Source organism: Centropristis striata, chromosome 21 (genome assembly GCF_030273125.1).
Source record: "Centropristis striata isolate RG_2023a ecotype Rhode Island chromosome 21, C.striata_1.0, whole genome shotgun sequence".
NCBI classification, from domain to species: domain Eukaryota; kingdom Metazoa; phylum Chordata; class Actinopteri; order Perciformes; family Serranidae; genus Centropristis; species Centropristis striata.
This window is the reverse complement of record NC_081537.1, coordinates 12,062,047-12,082,129: the sequence shown is the minus strand read 5'-3', so window position 1 is coordinate 12,082,129 and position 20,083 is coordinate 12,062,047. Positions and strand designations below refer to the sequence as shown.

At 39.2% G+C, this 20,083-nt stretch overlaps 1 protein-coding gene across 1 annotated transcript; it reads right to left on the bottom strand.

Moving 5' to 3' along the window:
* Window positions 1–2,031: 2,031 nt before the first annotated feature.
* On the bottom strand, window positions 2,032–20,083 carry LOC131959374 (ubiquitin carboxyl-terminal hydrolase 31-like). Its single transcript, XM_059324563.1, has 16 exons — window positions 18,775–20,083; window positions 14,640–14,777; window positions 14,313–14,401; window positions 12,878–12,970; window positions 12,478–12,613; window positions 12,110–12,260; window positions 11,739–11,919; window positions 11,254–11,365; window positions 11,079–11,173; window positions 10,256–10,333; window positions 10,015–10,144; window positions 8,462–8,581; window positions 8,119–8,344; window positions 6,802–6,960; window positions 6,547–6,699; window positions 2,032–6,436 (listed from the first exon to the last, which is right to left on the bottom strand). Exons 1-16 carry the CDS (start codon window positions 19,330–19,332, stop codon window positions 4,926–4,928), a joined length of 3,930 nt encoding a protein of 1,309 aa, XP_059180546.1. The 5' UTR covers window positions 19,333–20,083; the 3' UTR covers window positions 2,032–4,925.

Below are 20,083 nucleotides of genomic sequence, written 5' to 3'. Positions count from 1 at the left end.
ACACAGCCAACAACCAATCAGACTAGTTTTCTTATTTCAAAATAAAGTGACGCTGCATTAATTGGTTAGTATTTAACATAGAAAATACACACACAATTCGTTTACTTGAGATGAGATTAAAAAATAAATAAAATTGAAAAGGATTAGGCCACAGTTGGTGGGTTGTTGAAGCCCCCTAGAGGTCGGAGACCTCAGGGCACCAGGCCAATCAGGGTTTGACCAGAACACATTTGGCTGTAGCAAACTCCTGTTAATTTATAAAAAAATTAACTTGTTATTTCTCCTCTCAATAGTATTATTTTCTCATTTTTAGATTTTGTCATTTAAACATTTCTCTGTGAATGACAGCAGAAGATATGGGCACCTTCTATTACACTTGTTCTAAGAAAAGCAAAGAATTATTAGATGACTCAAAAGGCTTTATTTACTGTAAAAAGGCACTTCAGACTGCTCTCTGATCTATAAATACCAACATATCCGACTTGAGGGGTGTTCAACTCAGCTGCTACCACCTGTAAAGATTTCCACTTGTCTAGTCTCACACCTTTTTTTTTTCTCTTGTGTGTCCCGTCAGGCGTTTAAATATCCCAGACTCCCTTTGGGTTTTCAGAAAAACATCACCATATGAGGGTGAACAGGATATCATAAATACTTGATGCAGTACATTTAAACAGCACTGCAACATTAGACTACCATCAGTGCACTGAAATTGTATTGTAGATTAACTGTATGGTACTTTTTGGCTGTAATGTAGGTGTGTGTGCGTAATATATGAATATAGCATCTTTAAATTATTTATTTTAATATAAAAATGTCATCAAAAATAAAGATGAAGAAAAATACTTCAAAAAAGATTGCAGTTTGTGGTTAAATTGTGAGGTTCAGGGTATTGCAGCGTTAATGGATTGGTTATATCATATAAGTGTTATATTATAGTGGTGTTTCTGACATTGTGTTGCCTTCACCTCAGGAGTCATTGCATCAATCCATCCAAACAGCAAGTATTGAAAAAGTGAAAGCTAATCACGAAGGTCCTCCTCATCGTCTCCTTCTATCCAGGGACAGAGTGTCTCAAAATGGAGACTTTGCAGCAAGCACTAAGGATTAATTTTGGCCACAGGAGATACCAAGATTGCATTGATCAATAAGATTAAATTGCCTTTCTACAATGCATCAAGCACATTAATGTAGCAAAAGCAAAACATGTAAAGTAATTCAGCATGTTAGATGCATTGTGCTCAGGAGTCAAGAAGGGTAATGTCACGGTTTGTGTGTTAAATTCAGATAAAAGTTGTTGAATTCTCCACCGAGGTCTTGCTAATGATGTTCTCTTGGAACAGATACAATTGGCAAATGATTATTGATTTCAGCACTAGAGGAGGCTGGCTCCTTTACAGAATGATCTTGCGCCGGGTTGCAGTCTGTGAGTTTTCTAATTACATTCATACATGCATATTAATTAAAAAAACCTCACGCTTTTCTGTAGAATATGAGACAAAATTCCTGATACGACGCAGAAACGTTGCTGCTGCATGTGAGGAGAGGCATGTTGCAGCCCCATCGCACCACAGGCCATTTTTGAAAATTTCATCACTTCTCAGACTGCACTTGAGGTGAGAAGTGAGAGGGGTGAAAATGTAATTCCCAAAACTGATGACTGTTATACAAAATTACAAGAATAGAAAGACAAAGAGGTAGCATTAACTCTTAATATGTCCAGCCTTGGGCCAAACTAATAAAACCACAATTGAATCAGCTCTAAATAAATGATGGTGCTGTAGTTTAATAGCATATCATCTCCCTCGCTGACAGCATTGGCTGTGATGGTACGATATATCTTAGTAATTCCACAAGTTGAAATTGAAGGGCATTTCTTGAGTTTTTCTTTATTTGCCTGATTCATTTGGTTTGTGTCTACTGAGGGTTTTTTTTAAGGCAAACACCCAGCGCCACCCAGTGGACACAATGAGAATAATAATAAAAAAGACTACATGTAAAACAAATAATCCAAAGCTACATAAATTAACAAAATGTTACTTAATGACATACTTTTATTTGTTCTTGTTGTTTGTCTTGCATTGTTAAATCAGTGCAAACACACACTGCTACCCCACAAAAAAGATGAACACAGTACATGTCAACATTACATTATATTACAGAATATGAATGGAAATATAAAAGTTTTTTATTGATCTCATGCATTTGTGAAAATAAATAATTCATCACACCATTTCATTATATTCATACACCCCTTTTATTACACCATTATTAAGTAAATCAATGTAACATTAATTCATAATAATAATAATAATATATATATATATATGTATTATATTAAGTCAGTTTATCGGTTTATATACTGCATGTGTTGGATGTAATAGCACAGTATGAACACACTGTAGCCACCAGGCACTAAAGATTATTTATTCTGCACCATGAAACAGGAAGTAGTTTGTACTGATAAACATTCCTCCTTGACAGTGACATTGACATTCAGTAAATTTGGATGTTTTTAATTACAACTGTCATTATTAATTTTGCATTTAGGCGGGATGACTCCTGTTACAAACTCAGTTAATGATGCCTTCCAGTGTAACTTCTCACAGTGGAAAATGTACAGCTTTTCTTTTGTCTTTTGCTTTTTTTCCGACAGGCTTAAGGTTTGATCATACAAGAATTTAATTAAAAACAATATAAAATCATCTGAACATCATTACTGTTTCAAATCTTCAGAAAAAAGTGGAAAACAGCATGGTTATAAAGGCTGAGTTCAGCATCTTGTCTTAAAGGGACAGCTCACCCCAAAATCAAAAATACATACTTGTCCTCTGACTCATAGTTGTATTTATTAATCTAGATTTTTTTTCTCCCGGTTTTGGAGATAAAGGAACTATTTTCCATCTGTGGATTATCTTGAGTAACCTGATCATGATTTCTGGAAAGAGATATCGCTGTTAAGTTTTCAAAACATATCTATTTTGCATTTTGAGCTCCACAAGCTAAGTGTCATATAGTCCCATTATATTCAAGAGAAGGCCAACATCTCTGCAGTCGATATCTTCTAATCTATCTATCTAATAGCACTACAGGTAAGAGGAAAAATAGATATATTGGATTTTGGGGTGAACTTTCCCTTTAAATGGTTTAAGCCTGTCATATTGTCTCAATGTAGAAGCCAACAACAAGCTTGTATACAATACTACCGCCTTTGAACGAGTTCAATTTTAACTTATCGTAAGATTTTCAACATGTTCGCCGCTATAAATATCAAAATATCAGAGATGATAAATGAAATGTAACTTGTAAACTGCAGCAAATGTTTTGTTGCCATAGAAAAACTCTTGCAAAAGGTTTTGTGAGGAAAACGTGAGACAAATGAATACAATACAGAAAACATTACTTTGCAAGTGAGTTGATTTACTTTGAGAGGGTGAATGAGCAATACTTATCATTCATACAAAATGTATATTACTTTGAAGAAATGTGCAAACAAAGCTTTAATAAAGGATGCCGTAACATGCTCTCTGATGCTGGCATTTGGAAAAATATACAGTTAGAAATATATACACATCCAAGAGTAGCACGTCTACATACTCAGTGTGGGCATTAGCAAGAATCTGCTTGCATAGTTAAGTGCATGCATAAGCAATTTATCATGCAACAACTGTCGTATACTTCATGAAGGGTGATCTCTTTTCTCAGTCAGTGCGTTCAGTGTTGATCTACTCTGTAATGCAAGCTAAAGGTGTGCACAAGCTGTGATGTCACACGTTAAGATGAGGCTGACTCAAACATACCATAACACTCTATGTACATGTATGTTGTTGTTTTTTTTTAAACGAAAAGGCATCCCAGCTGTCTTTGAGTGTGTGTGCGTATAGTGGCTTTTTACATTAACCCTGTGTTCATCTGAGAGGAATGTTTGGAGATGTCTGGCAGTCTGAAGAGGCTGATCCCCCATGAGGAACATTAAGTGTTGGCATCAGCAGCTGGAGGGCAGAGGTGGTGACGGGTGGGAGGTTTGTCTGAGGGGGTCGTTACTGGTAAATAAAACACAAACATTTAAGAACCATCACAAACCAACGTCTCCAGACATTTAAACACCGACGACACATGCTTCATTCCTGCACTTTCTCCCCTTTCCCCCCCTCCCGCCATCGGGCTTCTCGACGATTCTGCCTGCGCAAAAAAACTTCTTCTTCTTCTTAAAGGCTGTTGCACACGTACTACATCAAGGAGCATATGTAAACAGCAGCTCAGGTTAAATAGGCTGAATTGTGTTTGACTTGAAATTACATATTCAGTGCTTAATAAATATTAAAATTGAATTATAAATTTAACAACACCTGCAGTTATACAATTTAGATTAAATACTTTGATTATCTGAGGCACTGATGTTTGTGGACATATGGCTCTCAATATTGACGGAGAGCTGTACATAAAGATTTTTGGAAATAATTCACTGCATCAGCATGTTAAAAATTGCCGGTAAACTTCCTTTGGTGACTGAGTAGTCCGAGTTTTTTTTCTATGTATCTGAAAAGTTTCTTTCCACCATTATATCTTTCCATCTTGTGCAAAGTCACTTTTATTTTCACCTCCTACTGAGATGCATTTCTCCCAACTATGCTACAGACAGAACAAGGCAATAATTTCAATACATGTGCAGTCCATGCTTATTTACAATACAGTATAATATCCTCAAAATCAATGCAATCCATACAAAGTGCTTTGTTAAAATCCATTCCTAAATAACTATTTAACAATGTTGGACAGGAAGTGTCCGGTATGGCAGCTGGTATTCAGTGACCACTGAAAAGCTACAGGTGCTTTTAAGGGTGTTTGTCAGACGCCGGGTCTAGTTTGATGGTTGAAACACCTCAGAGCTGCACTAGAGAGATTGTTATCAGGCCTTTAAAATAAAGTCACTTGGCCCTCTGGCTAGTTTGTGTAGAGCTGATTGGGATCTTCCTGGACTGCATTGTCTTTTTAGCAGGTTCTTTCTTCGAGGGGTCCTTTGCATTGGCGGAGGACTGGGTGGTCGTTTCGGCTCCGGAGAGCTTGGACTTGGTGGAGGGCAGCAGTGAATGCTTGGCTGCAGCAGACGCCTTCGAGGACTCCTTGTCTTTGGCTGTGGTCGCATGAGTCTGGGCCTCCGAAGCCCCATTCTGGGCTTTCTTGCTCACTCCGTGTGGGATTCCCTCCCTAGCTGCATCCCCGCCACCATCCTCTGGACTCGCTTTAGCCTCTCCCGCCCCTGCTTTCCCACCATCAGCTGACTTACGGGTCTCTTTGGGCCTCAGGGCAGTTTTAAAGAAGGATAAACCTTTTTCCTCTGTCTTACTGTTCCTTCTAGGGCCCCTTGATGGCGGGGCCGCGCTGGCAGAGGAAAGGCCCACACTGGAGGAGCGGAGACTCGCCATGGATGAGCTGCTGCTCGAGCTCCGGCCAGGCGCCCTGTTCTCCGCGGCGCGACCCGGCCTGCTCTCCGCTCTACTAGCGGCGCTCGACCTGGAGGGAGGAGCTCCGTGGTTTACCTTCTTCTCTGAGACCGCGTTAGTCCGTGAGGATTCACGGCTAGTGCTCCTGTCTGCTGCTTTAGTCCTTCCTGAGGCTGAGCTTTTCTCGCCTCCCGCTCTGGGTGACGTCCTCCTTTGAGGGTGTGAGCTTTGTAATCCTGGAGAACCGCTCTTTTTCTGTTGGGCAGAGTCAGGATGTAGCACCTCCGGGGTTTGGGATGACCCTTTCTTAGAGGGCGTTGCTGTTCTTGAGGAGCCAGCCTTGCTAGTTTTAGGGGGTCCATCGTTTTTGTCTTTGGGGGACGATGCTGCACTCTTTGCCTGTGTTCGAGACGGTAACTTGTCCACAGCTGGGGATGCAGGAGACAGAGAGCTGGAGGACGTTGAGGAGGTGGCAGGACGCTTCTTGGGACTTGCGGAAGTCCTTTTAACGCCAGCACCATCTGCAGCCCCGTTTCTTTGTTTCGGGTCCTTTGAAGCTGCCCCGTGTCGAGGGCTGACCTGTTCAGCAGCTGTGACTACATTGTTGTTATCCCCAGCCTGGGTAGAGCTCCTCTGCTCTGCTTGTGCCACAGCCTTGGAGTGAAGCTGCTCTATCAGCCTCTTACTGCCTGGATTTCCGTCCGAAGCTGCGAGTGCCGACTTGCCTCCTGACGCTCTGTCCGTCTTCGGCGACCCAGTGAAGCAGGTTGAAAGCTTGGTATCAACCACCTCTCCTATCATCTCCAGGGTTGGGGATGAGGAGTGGGATTCCAGGGAGAAGCGTGAGGGAGAGTTGGAGCGCAGTTGGAGCTTAGCAGAGTGGGACCAGGATGGTTTGGTGCCGTTTTCACTGAGCACCAGAGGACTGGCGATGGATGATCTGGAGGAGAATGTTTGTCTCTGCATGCCCCTCACTGCTTGCCGGCTTGATAAGCCTGCATGGTAGAAAAACAACCATTAATATGGGAAAATATTCATACTTGTCACCTCTGAAGCATTGATGAGTGAGAGTGAGAGTGTGTGTATTTGGATGAGTCTACATCACCATCATCCTCGCTCCGTTCACCAGCAAACTCAGCTGACTCAGAGAGGGACGCCAGCGAGGTCCGTCTGGAGGAACCAGAGGAGGCCTGGCTGGGTGGACGGCTGCCCATCAGCCGACTGATCCAGTGCTCACACAAAGAGGAACTGGTGGATCCTGATAGTCCCAAACAGACAGTGGTTGAACATTCATAATATATTTAAACATACTGTATAGAGTACATAAGAGATTAGACAAGCTAACATCAGTAAAGATTACCTCCCACAGAACTGTTGGCAGACCAAGATGGAACTGTGGCCCGTCTTTGATAAAACAAGATATAACCAGTCTGCTTGCAGACCTCATCTTCAGATATGGGCTGAACATCACTGTCATCAAAGCAATACCACTGTCCATCTATGGAGTTCTTACAGTGAGCTACAAGACACAGCACAAAAACAAACAGTATTAATATCTTGGAAAGCTCTTATTAACCCTTGTGTCCGACTAGGGGCATTTTGGCTATTTTAATGCAATTGGTACACATTTGATAACACATTTTTTGGGGGGTTTGTTTGTTTGTTTTTTAATTTTAGAATTTCAACCCCAGCTTTTATAATAAGTCTAACATACATTTGCACCAACATATCGTAAAGCAATGTAAAGAAACAGCTGTGCCATTAATTCTACAATTACAAAGATTTTAGTTTTTGTTGACAATGTCAGAAACAAGTGACAAGGGTTTGTAATATTCTGCCACTACCTTGTGTGTAAATTGGGTGGACAATATATTAGAAAACACTCCACCCCAGCACAAGACACAACACAAAAGTCTAAGAAAAAGAGAAAAAAACAACAACTTTGCAGCCAAAATACAGACACTCAGACCATGAAGGACAAAATGTCCCCAATGAAACCCATTCAAAACTTGGCAATCTATTATATCGGCTTTCAGTCAAGAACCCTGGCTTCAAAATTGCAGTTTTTTACAATTTTCTACTCAATTGAGCCCCAAATTTTTGTGTATTTTTCATTAAAAAACAATACAAACACTACCCAAACAAACTGCCATTTAAATGATACAATTCTGAAACTAAATAAATATTTGGTTATTAGAAAGTGAAAAATATTATTATGGAAAGTTTTTGACACAGGCACTTGGACAACAGTGGATTTCCTAAAAGTGAGGCAGAATGGTTAAAGAAAATTGGGTAACGCTTTATAATAAGGTCCTTAATAACCATTAATTAACAAGTAATAAGGCATTGTTCTCGCTTTAGATCCGGTAGTTGCAAAAAGCATAGTTAAATTATAGTTAACTTATTATAGATGAGCAATAAAGTATATTTTAATATAAATAAGCAAACAAAATTAGATTAATAAAGGCATGGCAAAGACATAATGGGTGGGTCATGGGTGTTTGTAATGCCATTATTAACACTTATATAAGCTTATAAACACACAATAATGTTAATAAGCATCTTGTAAGGACTTACAAGGGCCTTATTACTTGTTAGTTCATGGTTATTACAAGGACCTTAATATAAAACGTTACCGAAAATTGTTGGTTATAGGTTGGTATTGCTGCTCAGTTACCTGTGTAATGTCCTCCCTGCATGGTCCCATGATGGTTACACACTGCGTACAGGTCATAAAGGTAGTCCTCAGGGTCACGGCCCATCCCATAAGGCCGTCTCCATGGTGACCAGTGGGAGGGGAGACTCCAGCTGCTCTGGCTCCTCTTCACCATATGGGGCGCCATGTCCATGCCCGTGAGCGGGAACTTCACCATGTTCTGCATCTTCATTCGCCGATCCCCATCCTAAAGGTCAGAAACATTTACGGCATTTAACATGACGGGAAAGCTGTTCTATTTGATCCTACAAAATACATTAGCCCCTTCTTGTTTATAAATGTTTTAACTTTTATAAATGTATACCTGTCTAAAGCGTTTCAGGTGGAGTATGAGGATGTCTGGCAGGGTCCACAGACTGAGCTTGATGCTGCCCTGCTGGAGCTGCTTACAGTGTGGACAACGCCATGCATCATCAGGAGCGAGCTGGAATTTATTTGAAGAAAAATCAGTTATTAAGACAAGACACTACAGACAAAATTTTCGTGCACAGGCCATTTTGCTTGGATTCCATACTAGTGGAGAGGAAACATCCAAAGTACACATTTAGATGTTTATTTTACTACACTTTGTCTATTTGCGGCTTTAGATTTCTCCTAAGTTAATGAAATAATTAATAAGACAATACAAGTGTCCTGATGTAAGAAATCAACTGGGAAGTTTCATTGTGATATCTGTTAGTTACTTTATTTTTACCCTATTCACCTTCTGATTCTCCCTTTAAAGAGAAACTAAAAACTAAATCATGTTCTATTTTTTTTTTTTTTTTTACCTGGTATATGTGTTTTCTGTATAATAAAGTAAATTCATGCCCTTTAAACATTATGTAAAGAGTATTCTATAGCAAATAAGTGGTGGAAAAAGTGTAATTGTTCTGCCATCTAGTGTTTATAATTATTATTTGTCTGCTCACACCACCTATGGGAAAAGGGGAACAAAAAATAATTGAATTTAATCCAATGTGTATAAATACACCAACTGGCCACTTCATTAGGTACACCAGTACAATGTAATACAGCAGCTCTGCCTCTGCCATTGATTCAACAATTCTCCAAAAGATTGCACTTTTTCAGGTTTTGTTGACGATGTCAGAAACAAGTGACAGGTGTTTTTTAATATTCTGGTACTACCATGTATATAAATTGGGTGGCCAAAATATTAGAAGAACCTCTTAATATAATGCATTACAGTTCAAAACTATTGCAGTCTACCACATCTATAATGAAGATATGGTTAAATTAATCAACTATCTGACAGTGCCATTTAAAACTGAACATTATTATTATTAAAGGGCAGAATTTATTGATGGAGATGCTGTATTGGATCATATACACTGTAATAAATTATTCTGTAGTCATTTCATTTTCCTTAATATATTTAATAAAGTGTATTAAATATAAATGCGTCCTTGATTTTGAGGCAGTTGTTTAAGTAACTTTAATATAAAAATGTTTGAGATAGAATCTACTTATTTTGATCACATTAAATATAATCTTTATGTGTATGTAATTCTAAATCAAGAGAATTTTGAATGAATCCAACACGATAGAATTAGTCCGTTTTTAATTGACACTTAACACTTCCTGTTTAGTTGTTATTAACTTCAACTTGTAACATAGTTAGATTTAATAAATAATATTGCGTGCAATCTGTTGCCTCAATTTTATTGAGTAGCTACTGTTTGTCTTTTTTTACAGTGTACAAGAGGACCTAATAAAGTGACCAGTTGGTGTATAATCCAGCTACACATCCCTTACTTACTCAAAACAGCATTTTTTGTCTGTCAGTGAAACAAAGAAAGAATAAAACGTTTCTTTAATCCTAATATTTCTTTAATATGAGTGATGTTCTCAGCCTACCTGTTCCTCTTTGGTGTAGAGTTGAAAGCACTGGGCGAGTGAGCAGGTCTGAGGCTGCAGGTGCTGCTCCTTTACCTGACGCACGCTCTCAGCATCCGGGATGTATTCATCCTCAGTTCTTTTGAACAGACTGCGAATCATAACAAGGTTACAGGTCACAGAGGGATCACACAGAACTTCAAAAGACATTTACCACATGTACTTTAAGCTGCATGTGACTGTTGCTTCAGCTCTCACTTACTAGTCTTTCGTCTCCTTGTCCCATTCAACGACAATTTTGACATGAGGTGGCCCTCCAGGACCGCAAGACTTGAATGCCCTGATGAAAATTAGATTAACATTAATTATGTGCGACAGTTAGCTGATATGCAGAGTTATAACACAGCATAATTACTTCTTTTTTTTTTATTATAGACTTTCACCACAAGTCAGTATTATTATAATTACATTAAGAGCATAAAAATGCAGCGTAATCAGTGTGTGTCTGTGAAAAGATAATTTTTTAAAAATCCCCTAGAATTTAGTATACAGAAAATAATTCACTTTTTCTGTTTGTTTGTTTTTTCATATAAAAACAGCAGTTGCACCATGTACACAAACTGTCATTCATAAGATTAAAATTCTGATAAAAGGAGAAAATAAGCACCAGTCATTTGGTAATTATGAGCAAAATAATATTAATAGATAGTATTTTACAGACATTTTTACAGACACCAAAGCTTTTCTAAAGGGATGCACAAGGGTTAAATGAGGCTGAGGGCTTATTTTTTATTATTATTAATGTTGCAGCTGAGAAGCAAATATCATTTGTCTCATTCCTCTCATTTTATCAAAAAATCCATGTGACAAACACAGTCGTTGATACACTCTTAGAAGAAAATCTATAAAAACCAGACAAGCTATTATACATCTCAGGAGATATTTTAACATCAATACCACTGATGAGTCAGCCTACATACAGTTGCTCTTCAATCAACTTCAAGTAGATTGAACTCACTGCAGCGTTTATATAATGACCATTCAAGTGTGGAAACACTCCCCCTGGTGGCGATAAGTGACATTACCTCTCCACAGAGGGATGGCAGAGCGGCTGTTCCTCCTGAGGCAAGAGATATGTGATTCCAACCACTCCGACCACACGCAAAGTGAAGGGCCCTACCTGGAGACCATCAAGCATAAGACGTTAAAAACATAACACATCATTAAAAGCTTATTCAAATCAAAGAGTGTGTTTTTTACCTGCACAAAGACACCAGGGCGCAAAAGATGTCGCATCTTCTCCAGGATCTCTTTCTGAAGTACATCCCACGTCACTGTACGCTCCAGATACAGAATGAATGGATTCCCAAACCTGCATCAAACAAACTGCATCAGTTCGAAAGATTTCTTTTGGATAATAATGATTTATACCTTTACAAGTGTTGTTGCCGTACAATATTTCAATAATTTAATTTATATGTACAATATTCTTTTCTATATCCACCTGCTGACTCTGTCTACTTTGAATATAATGTTTCTAAAGTTTATTTTTAGTTTATTTTTTAATACTTCTTATATTTCTACTTGTTTGTATTGTAAATTGTTAATACTTTATTATATTTTTTACTTGTTTATTTGCTTATATTTCGAGTTTATACTGCTGTTTACTATTTATTGTAACACTTGAAATTTCCCCGTTGTGGGACTAATGAAGGAAATCTTAATCTCAATCTTAATCTAATTACCTGCGTCCTTGCTGTCCAGCGCAGGCTCTGTTACACACCAGCAGGACAATCTTCTCAGCCTGTCCACTGTTTTTATTGGGACTCTGAGGCGGCGTTGTTTGCTCTTGTATTTGTGTTGATATCCTGTTATTATCTGTGCCATACTTTAGGTTGTTCTGGTTGAGATTTGCATGTGGGCTCCCTGTAATAAACACACAAAATGTAGAGATACAATGTAAAAAAAAACAATCCAACATGTTGGTCAGTGTGTGTGGCAGCTCACAGTTGACATTTCTGCAGTATTAGTCCATTTCTAATCTAATCTTGACTCCTACTGCTGTAATGAGACAAAGAGCTAAACTAATTTCAGGGGAATAAACAGGATGTTGTACCGCCGCGTTTGGAGCGGATCTGCTCCGGTCTGAATAGCTCAGGTGTCTCGAAGGCAAAGATGGAGTCACTCTCCTGAATGATCTCAAGGTCATCATCATCGTCGCAGAAGGAGCGATGGAAGCCGTCGAAGTACATCTCAGTGAGGACGATCTGCGAACAAAAGCAATGAAAATTAGTGAAACATAAACTATATTCTGCTACATATATACAGACATTTATGAAAGATTAAGGCTCAAATGCACTAAAAAAATAAATCAAAAACGCTGCTTCAACATCCATTTTTTTAAGTGGCACACCTTATCTTTAATCCTCTTAATTCTGATACATTAATGGCCTTAAAAACAGGAAGTTTGTAATAAGACAGCACCTGTTGGGCAGGGATTTTGGTCTCTGAAGCCACAGCTTGTCTCAGCCTGGACACGGTACCAGAAAGAGGCACCGCCACCCCAACTCTCATACAGTGGGAGCACTTTCCTTGGTACACCACTGTCACATACAAGGGCCTGCAACACAGACAGACTCAGATTAATTGGCTGTTTCATAACCACGGCCGGCATGATGTTGCAAAGATAGACTGCAGCTTCTAATTTTAACTTTTTCCTGTCAGATGTTTCATAGTGTTTGTCTAGGATGTGTTTGACACTTCTTTTGATGCCGGGTTCACACTGGGTCTCGTCTCGTAGCATTTTTAGATACAGGGATATTTTTTATATTTTTTGTCTGGTAGACACTGTCTTACTTATGAACAAGATGCAGAGTCACCTTACCGTGTGTGAGGTACCGGGATTGGCAGTGAGATGCAGAGGAAAGGATCAAAGGTGTTGCTCTGTTTCTGGCAGTGAGGGCAAGTCAGAGAAGACCTACACAGAAACAAGATGAGAAGAATACAGCTAGTCAGACATATTGTCAGTGTATCAATTTAAAGGAATAGTTCAATGTTTAAGGAGAAAAGCTTATACCATGAGCCAGGTGAGATGATTGATACCAATCTCATTTTTTAGAAGCAGGTTAGCTTAGCTTAGCATAAAGGCTGGACAGATGGGAAAACTGTTAGCCTGGCTCTTTCCAAAGGTAAATGTATCCCTCTGGCAGCAACTTTAAAGCTAATAAATTAACACTGTATATCGCTATTTGTTTAATCACTGCAAAATCAGTGTGATAAACTATTTTCTGTCCAGCACACAACCACGCTAAAATCACAATGTGTCATTTTTACATTGTTTTTAAAGGTGCAGCAAGGCAGATTTTGTTTCTTTTGGATGTGTGTGTTTGTTTCCCTATTTCAGCCCAACTGTGCTGTGATTAGCTAGTACTTATCACCTCTACATGTCCTTGTGATTGGATGCTATGCAACACATGAAAGTATAGTGGACTTAGCAAACTAGGTGGCTAAATATCCAGCCACTTAATGACTAAAAAGTAACAACTTAATGTTTATCTGCACACTTAGTACAGCATAGGAAAGCACATTACTATTTCTATATGACCGTCAAATTTTTGTGTAGCATGATAGTGTGGGGGAATTAGCAAGCTAGATAGCTAACCAGCCAAACATAGCTAGCAAACCAGCTATTATTTCATGTACAGACATTTGAGTGACATTATTTTCTCCATCTAAACTCACAGCAAGAGCGCATTTCCCAAAATGTGGAACTAATTATTTAAAATTTGTAGAATACATCAATTAAAAAACAAATATTATCTATAAAGTATACATTTTGGTGTGAAGCTCATAGGAAAGCATAAGGATGCAATACTATTATTGAGGCCTCATTTTAAGGATTAGTGCAACATATTACAGTAATCAAGATTACAAACAAAATAAAGTACATATTTTATGAATAAGGAACTTGTGTCAACTGTTTCTTCTTGAAAAAACGAACGATTCAAGTTCTGTACTTAAGTCCAAGATGGCACCCATGTAGCTCTGCTTTCTGAAGAAGGCCATGGGATATGCTCAAAAGCTCTGGAAAAAGCTAGTAAATAAACCTTAGAATATTTCTTCAAAAACTTGTGTTTGGCATCTGTCAGAATTTTCCAGAGTCACCCTCGACATAGAAGACACAGCATGTTATGGACTTGATTACTTATGAATGTTCCTCATTGATTTTCAGACAGTTAATATTAATGTGAGCTGGGAGTAAATAAAGTATTTACAGTCGGTATGAATATATAATATATAGCAGAGTGTGAAAGTCTCACCTGTATTGTGCCTGAAACAACTCCTGTACAAAAGAGCCAGGTGCTGGTAGTGGAGATCCTTCAGGGGCATTTTCCTCTTCTACTGGAGGCTGGGAAAACAAGATAGACACTGAACAATTATTTGGCCAACAAATACAATATGTTATATAACCGCGGAAGTCAACAGTGGTAGAGTTTATAGCATCGCAACATTCAGTTTATTATAATATTGATGAGTTGGGAAACACAACAGGGGCACCCTGTCAAAACATAAAGTCATTGTTCAGATAGTCACATCATACTTGTGTATAGCTTAATATGTACTGTAATAATTGTGCTGCTGTTTACCTTCCTGGGGGGTCTGATGTCAGGTTGGATGATATGGTTGAGGTCTTCGTGAACTCTGTCCAGCAACCAGAGGAGGAATTCCTGGGCATCGTGCTGGGAGTTACCCTTGAACTGTAGGGCACTCCTGGACACCACATTCTGCAGCAGGACAAACAAATTATGGTTCAAGTGGACTGCTCCTAAAACAGGAATGATTCATTGCCTCCTTATAAAATATTCAGTACGTGTGACCAGGATGATGCTCAGCACAATCCGAAAGGTCAGCAGAGGAGCGGGCAGTGGTGAGATGCAGGCACGGAGAAGCTTTTTAAAACCAGGACACAGGCTGAAAATCGACAGCTTAACCTCAGTGACGATTAGTTATCGGAGATGACAACAATGTGTACTCTACAGAGCCACCCGGCCCGGCAGCTATAAAGTCACCTCTGCTATCAAATGTCACGCAAGGTCAAAGATATGAGGGGACTGTGCACTGTGTGCCTTCCCACCCCGTCCCATGGGACAGTCTTCCTCATTTTGAAGGCATTACCAGTGCAGCCTCAGCATTTTGTACCAGAACTAGCTTCCTTCTGTGGCTACAGAGGAGGAGAGGTCTGTTGATGAAAGCTCTCAAGATAGTCCTATATACTTCCCTGTTTATGAGACAATTTTATGGTAAATAAACAATTTAGAGATTTAGACAGTGAGTGAATTGCAGACACACTGTTTAAAATATCTGTATGTCTTTTAAACAAAACACATGCACACAAAAATAGTGCATCCTATGAATAGCCATGCTGTGTGTTCCTCTCAAGGTTCTGGTGTAAAAAAAAAAAAAGGAAAGTGTCAAAAATGGGTCTCACAATAACAATACATTTGCGGTATTTATAGAAATTCTTTTTTAAGATCTTTAACTGTGTTTATTGTGCTTTTGTCTCTTTTTTTGCAAATAAAGTACACTTAATATGAGTATAATAGTGAGAAAGCAGCCAGATTAACTGATAATCAAAGAATCCCACAATCAATCTGCACTGGAATAACTACATGATATCATCATGTGTATTATTAACATGATATCAGTATTTCATTCAGTATTTTATATATTATGCTATTGTCAATAACTGTATACTGCGACATGCGTTCTTTGTGTTTGAATAATAGATGTAAGTGACAAAACACTGATGATGCACAAGAAAGTACTAACATTTAGTCATAAATACAACCCTGATTCCCAAAAAGTTGGGACACTGTGTGAAACGTTATTAAAAACGCAATATAAAAATTAAAACAAACATTTCATCTTTCAACCTTTGACTGACCAAATCCCTATACTGTAATGATTTTAGACTTTTGGTTTATTTACATTTTGTTATATACCAATTACAAAAAAGTTGGGACGCTGTGTAAAACAGTAATTAACACAGAATGCATTACATTATACTCATAAATGAGAGGGCAGATTTACAAAAACAAAAGTTTATCAGTTTGAACATAAAATATACTGTCTGTACACTTAAAAGATAAGCAATTTAACGCATTCTGCTTTATTTAAATTTCATTCTTTGCTTTATTTACACAAAGAGTGATACAGTAGAACAGTGATAGTTTAAGAAGAAACTATCCGATTAATATCTCTACCAAACAGAACACCTGCACGATAACTGAAAAAACTAATCATTTTATCCACCATTGATTTCAGCTGCTTTGTGTTGTTTACAGACTTCCACCATTTGTTGGATTTGTTTCCCCATCAATCACACCATCCAGCTAAGTATCGCTTTTCACTAATGGTGAACGTCTCTCGTGATATTCTATGAAAGTTTGTTCTCTTCTGCAGTTTGGATGCTGCACATCAACATTGTCCTCAAACCAATTGTTTCTGGGAGAAAATGGACTCAGCGGACAATTCCCCTGTGTTATCATTACGGCTGTCTCCCTAATGATCTTTAAGTGCTCTCAGTTAAGGCTCAGATTGTGGTTGGAGGAGCAGAGGTACAGAAACCGTCACATGTGAGCTCTAATGTACATTTACCACAGGAAGCATGTTGCAGGTTGGAGGTTGGAATGCATGACTTGGATAGCAAATCAAAATGTTGCCAAATCTGAAGAGTTTGAGTACTTTTTGTCCATCCAAATATTAGATTTCCTGATATTAGAAGGGAAAGTCAGTAACTTTTTGACTGCATGAACATATAAGGGCTGATGATATTAAAAAGCAACAGCTTGGGATGTTACTAGCCAAAATAATTTACATTAGCATCAAGAAAAAGATGAATCACAATTGGCTTTTGGACGCCCTAACAAGATTCCTACTTAATCACAAATTAGATACTTAATGTGACAAATATTGTTTATAAAGTGCCTGATAGTCTGAGTTTGGACTTAATTTCCCTACTGAGTTAAACAAATCCAAGGCCTCTCACTGTGGAGAGAATAATCTATATCCAATCAGACAGTTTGTACTTTGGCTGGCAACCAAGGTAAAAAAAAAGTGGACAGAAATAGTAACACTGTCAAGAATAAGCAATGTGTTGTATGGCCCTGTTCAAATTAGCTCCTCTTGGTTTTGTATTTTTGAACTTATGAAAGAAGAAAATAGGTTATCAGACAGAAAAAGATGTAAAAAAAATAAATAAAGTGTTCCTGTTGTGAAAGAACAAACCTTTGTGAGCGTGACAGACAGGCAGACTTTTCAGTGCCGGAACACGAGTTTAATGAGGTGAGACGATGAAAAGGCAGACGAAGGTTGCAACAAAAGCTGATAAGTGCGGGACAGACAATAAAGCAGATCCAAAAACAGATTCGTTTTATTACAGCTCAGGCCCAGTTCTCAGCTGAGTGGCTAAAACAGAGTCCAAGAACACTGACTTCACCTGTGTCATTTGGATTTATTCTCCTATAAGCTGTGCTCGCATGTGATTCTTGACCAAAGAACAGAAAACGACCTTGTTTTTTAAATATATTTAAGATATGAAATGAAATAATCATGTTTGCTTTAGAGAACAGATTAATACTGCTTCAAAAGGCTTGTTGACAAGCAAAGCAGTCACTCAAGGCCAGTGCATAATCACTGCGTCTCACCCTGTCTGCAATCATTCTAACGATTCAATTCAATGATATTAGATAAGAGGCTAATTAAGATTTTCTATACTAACCAGTGGGAGCAATGTTTCATAAATGGCAGAATATATGTTTTTTATTTGTTGCTTTAAAAAGTAGCATTTAGCACCATAGTTCACTTAGATGGTACTGGTCCCACTTTTAATGCTTTATCTTTAATTGTAGTGCATAAAAGGTACAAACTGGGGCTGAGCTGCTAAAAAATAAGACCATTTGTGATCCACTTTTTTCTTTTAAAAAGTATACTTAGGATGCTTGCATAGTCCAACTAAAATAAGTAGGGCTCCTGATTAGGGCTGTGTGGTATCTTCTAGCCCAATATTGCATATCTCCATCACGATACACATCACAATATAGCAAGTTTTCTGGTAATTCAATAAATAAATAGTTATAAATAAATAAATAAAATAACTACATGGTAAAGCCTATCTTTATTTACTCCTGAGTGAATGAATAGTTTGACGAATAAGTATTTTCTCGTTTTATTTAGTACAAAATGAAAACAAGTGAAATCATAAATTAAAAATATATATTCATATCCACATCTATACACTGACTCTAAGTTAGTATGGGCTTGCCATTATTATTTTAGATTATATAATTGTGTATCACTATATGTCGATATATGATTTCATCACGATATGATGCCATTAGACGACTGTAATTATAATAATAATAGAAATTGATAAAAAATGGATATAGAGATTTTAAAGATATTCATAGACCCTTAAAATGAAATGGATGAACAAAAACACGAACAAAATACAGAAAACAAAAATACCAAAATCGATCATTTCGAATGGCCAACCTGTGAAAATCAACAAGGCCATTAAGTTGATACCAAGATGTTAGGTGTTTGTTTTAAGCTCCTCTGTAAGTGGATGGATCAGGGCTAGAAACTTTATTCTAGCCAGGATAAAATGTGGGTCATTATGCACTACACATCCAGCCCCTCTTCATGTGTACATTGTGTATTTTTCTGTTGCTGTAATGAGTTTTATTCACAGTGAGGACCCCTGCTCGGTGCACAGCCTACCTTGAAGTCTCTGCTGTGCTGCGGTGTGTACTCGAAGGTCCACAGAGCCCGAACCAGACCGGACAGCTGCTCAGTCACCTCCCCGGTATCCTGCTGCTGCTGCTGCTGCTGCTGCTGGCTCCCCTTCTTCTGCACCAGCACCCCGTTGGACTTGGCCTTCTCCTTCTCGTTGCTGCTGGTCGAGTCCCCCCCTTTAAACTGCTCCAGAGCCAGGTACTCTGCAAACAGCTCCGTGTTGCTCAGGCACTGCAGGATAGCGTTCATGAAGCAGGTGTTGCCGTGGTTCTTGAGTCCGGCTACACCCGGCACCTTGTCCCCGAAAGGGAAACCCCCGCAATCGCTGTCGTCAGACGGGACCGACCCTCCAGTGGTGGTCGGGATCAAAGTTGCGTCGTCCTTCTCGTCCTCGGCGGCCTGCTCGTCGGTACCGAAATGAGACAGAGTCGACAGAGTCCGGAGAACTCTGTTCATAAAGCTCCCAACGGAGCGGACAGAGCTTCTCCGGAAGAGTTTTTTACTGAAGGATTTCTTCTCCTTGTTACTGACAACTTTCGACATGGTGTCTGATGGCTTTCCCCCGGTTTTTAATTCCAGAAAGGACACCTTTTTTCAGAGCATCGCCTCATCCCCGCGCAGTGACAGCTCCTTCATTTTGGGCCCGAGCATATTTCACATGAAACACAACAAAAAAAACAGGCCTGGCAGTTCTGGGGATCATATCACATGGAGACAGCAGAGTAGCATCAAATCAGCCCACTTGCAACACTGCGTCGGATTGCATAAACAGCCTCCATGGAGAGCCGCTACCAGGGCGCTTAACGTGAATGCTCGGGGTAGTCCCGCACCAGCCAGCAGCCATCATCATCTCTAGTGACATAACATCACCTGTGACATTGTTCGGACACGAAAAAACAAGGCGCTGTGGTTGAGGATCAGTGTCAGTCACACATAAACATCAGAATCACAATTAGGCTGAGCGGAATTCCTCATCATTTATTAAAGAAACCGCAGCTCCACCCTTTTAAAGGCATTTCTTCACCTCTGGTCAGCAGATCCACACGGTGGGAGTTGAAAAAACGGACCGGTTCGTGATGTTTACCCGGTAGATGTCTTCCCTAAATCGCCTCCACGGGAGCAACGCCAAACTGAGGACCAGCCCGACCGGAGCGGCTCAGCCCGCCGCTCCCTGCTCGCGCTCGGCCGCCGCGGAGCATCTCTTCGTGAGCCAGATGTGAAAGGTGCACGTTTCGGTGTCCCCATCCGAAAAGTTTCTCTTTTTTAAAATACTTATCTCGCTTCTACGTGCGCC

What these genes read in the sequence shown, in the direction of transcription:
- LOC131959374 (XM_059324563.1), bottom strand. Translation starts at nt 19,332, where the DNA reads ATGTCGAAAGTTGTCAGTAACAAGGAGAAGAAATCCTTCAGTAAAAAA. An exon ending in ACATCAGACCCCCCAGGAAG is followed by an intron (nt 14,402 to 14,639) that starts GTAAACAGCAGC and finishes TTGTTTTCCCAG; the next exon opens with CCTCCAGTAGAAGAGGAAAA. An exon ending in GATCCGCTCCAAACGCGGCG is followed by an intron (nt 11,920 to 12,109) that starts GTACAACATCCT and finishes TGTTTATTACAG; the next exon opens with GGAGCCCACATGCAAATCTC.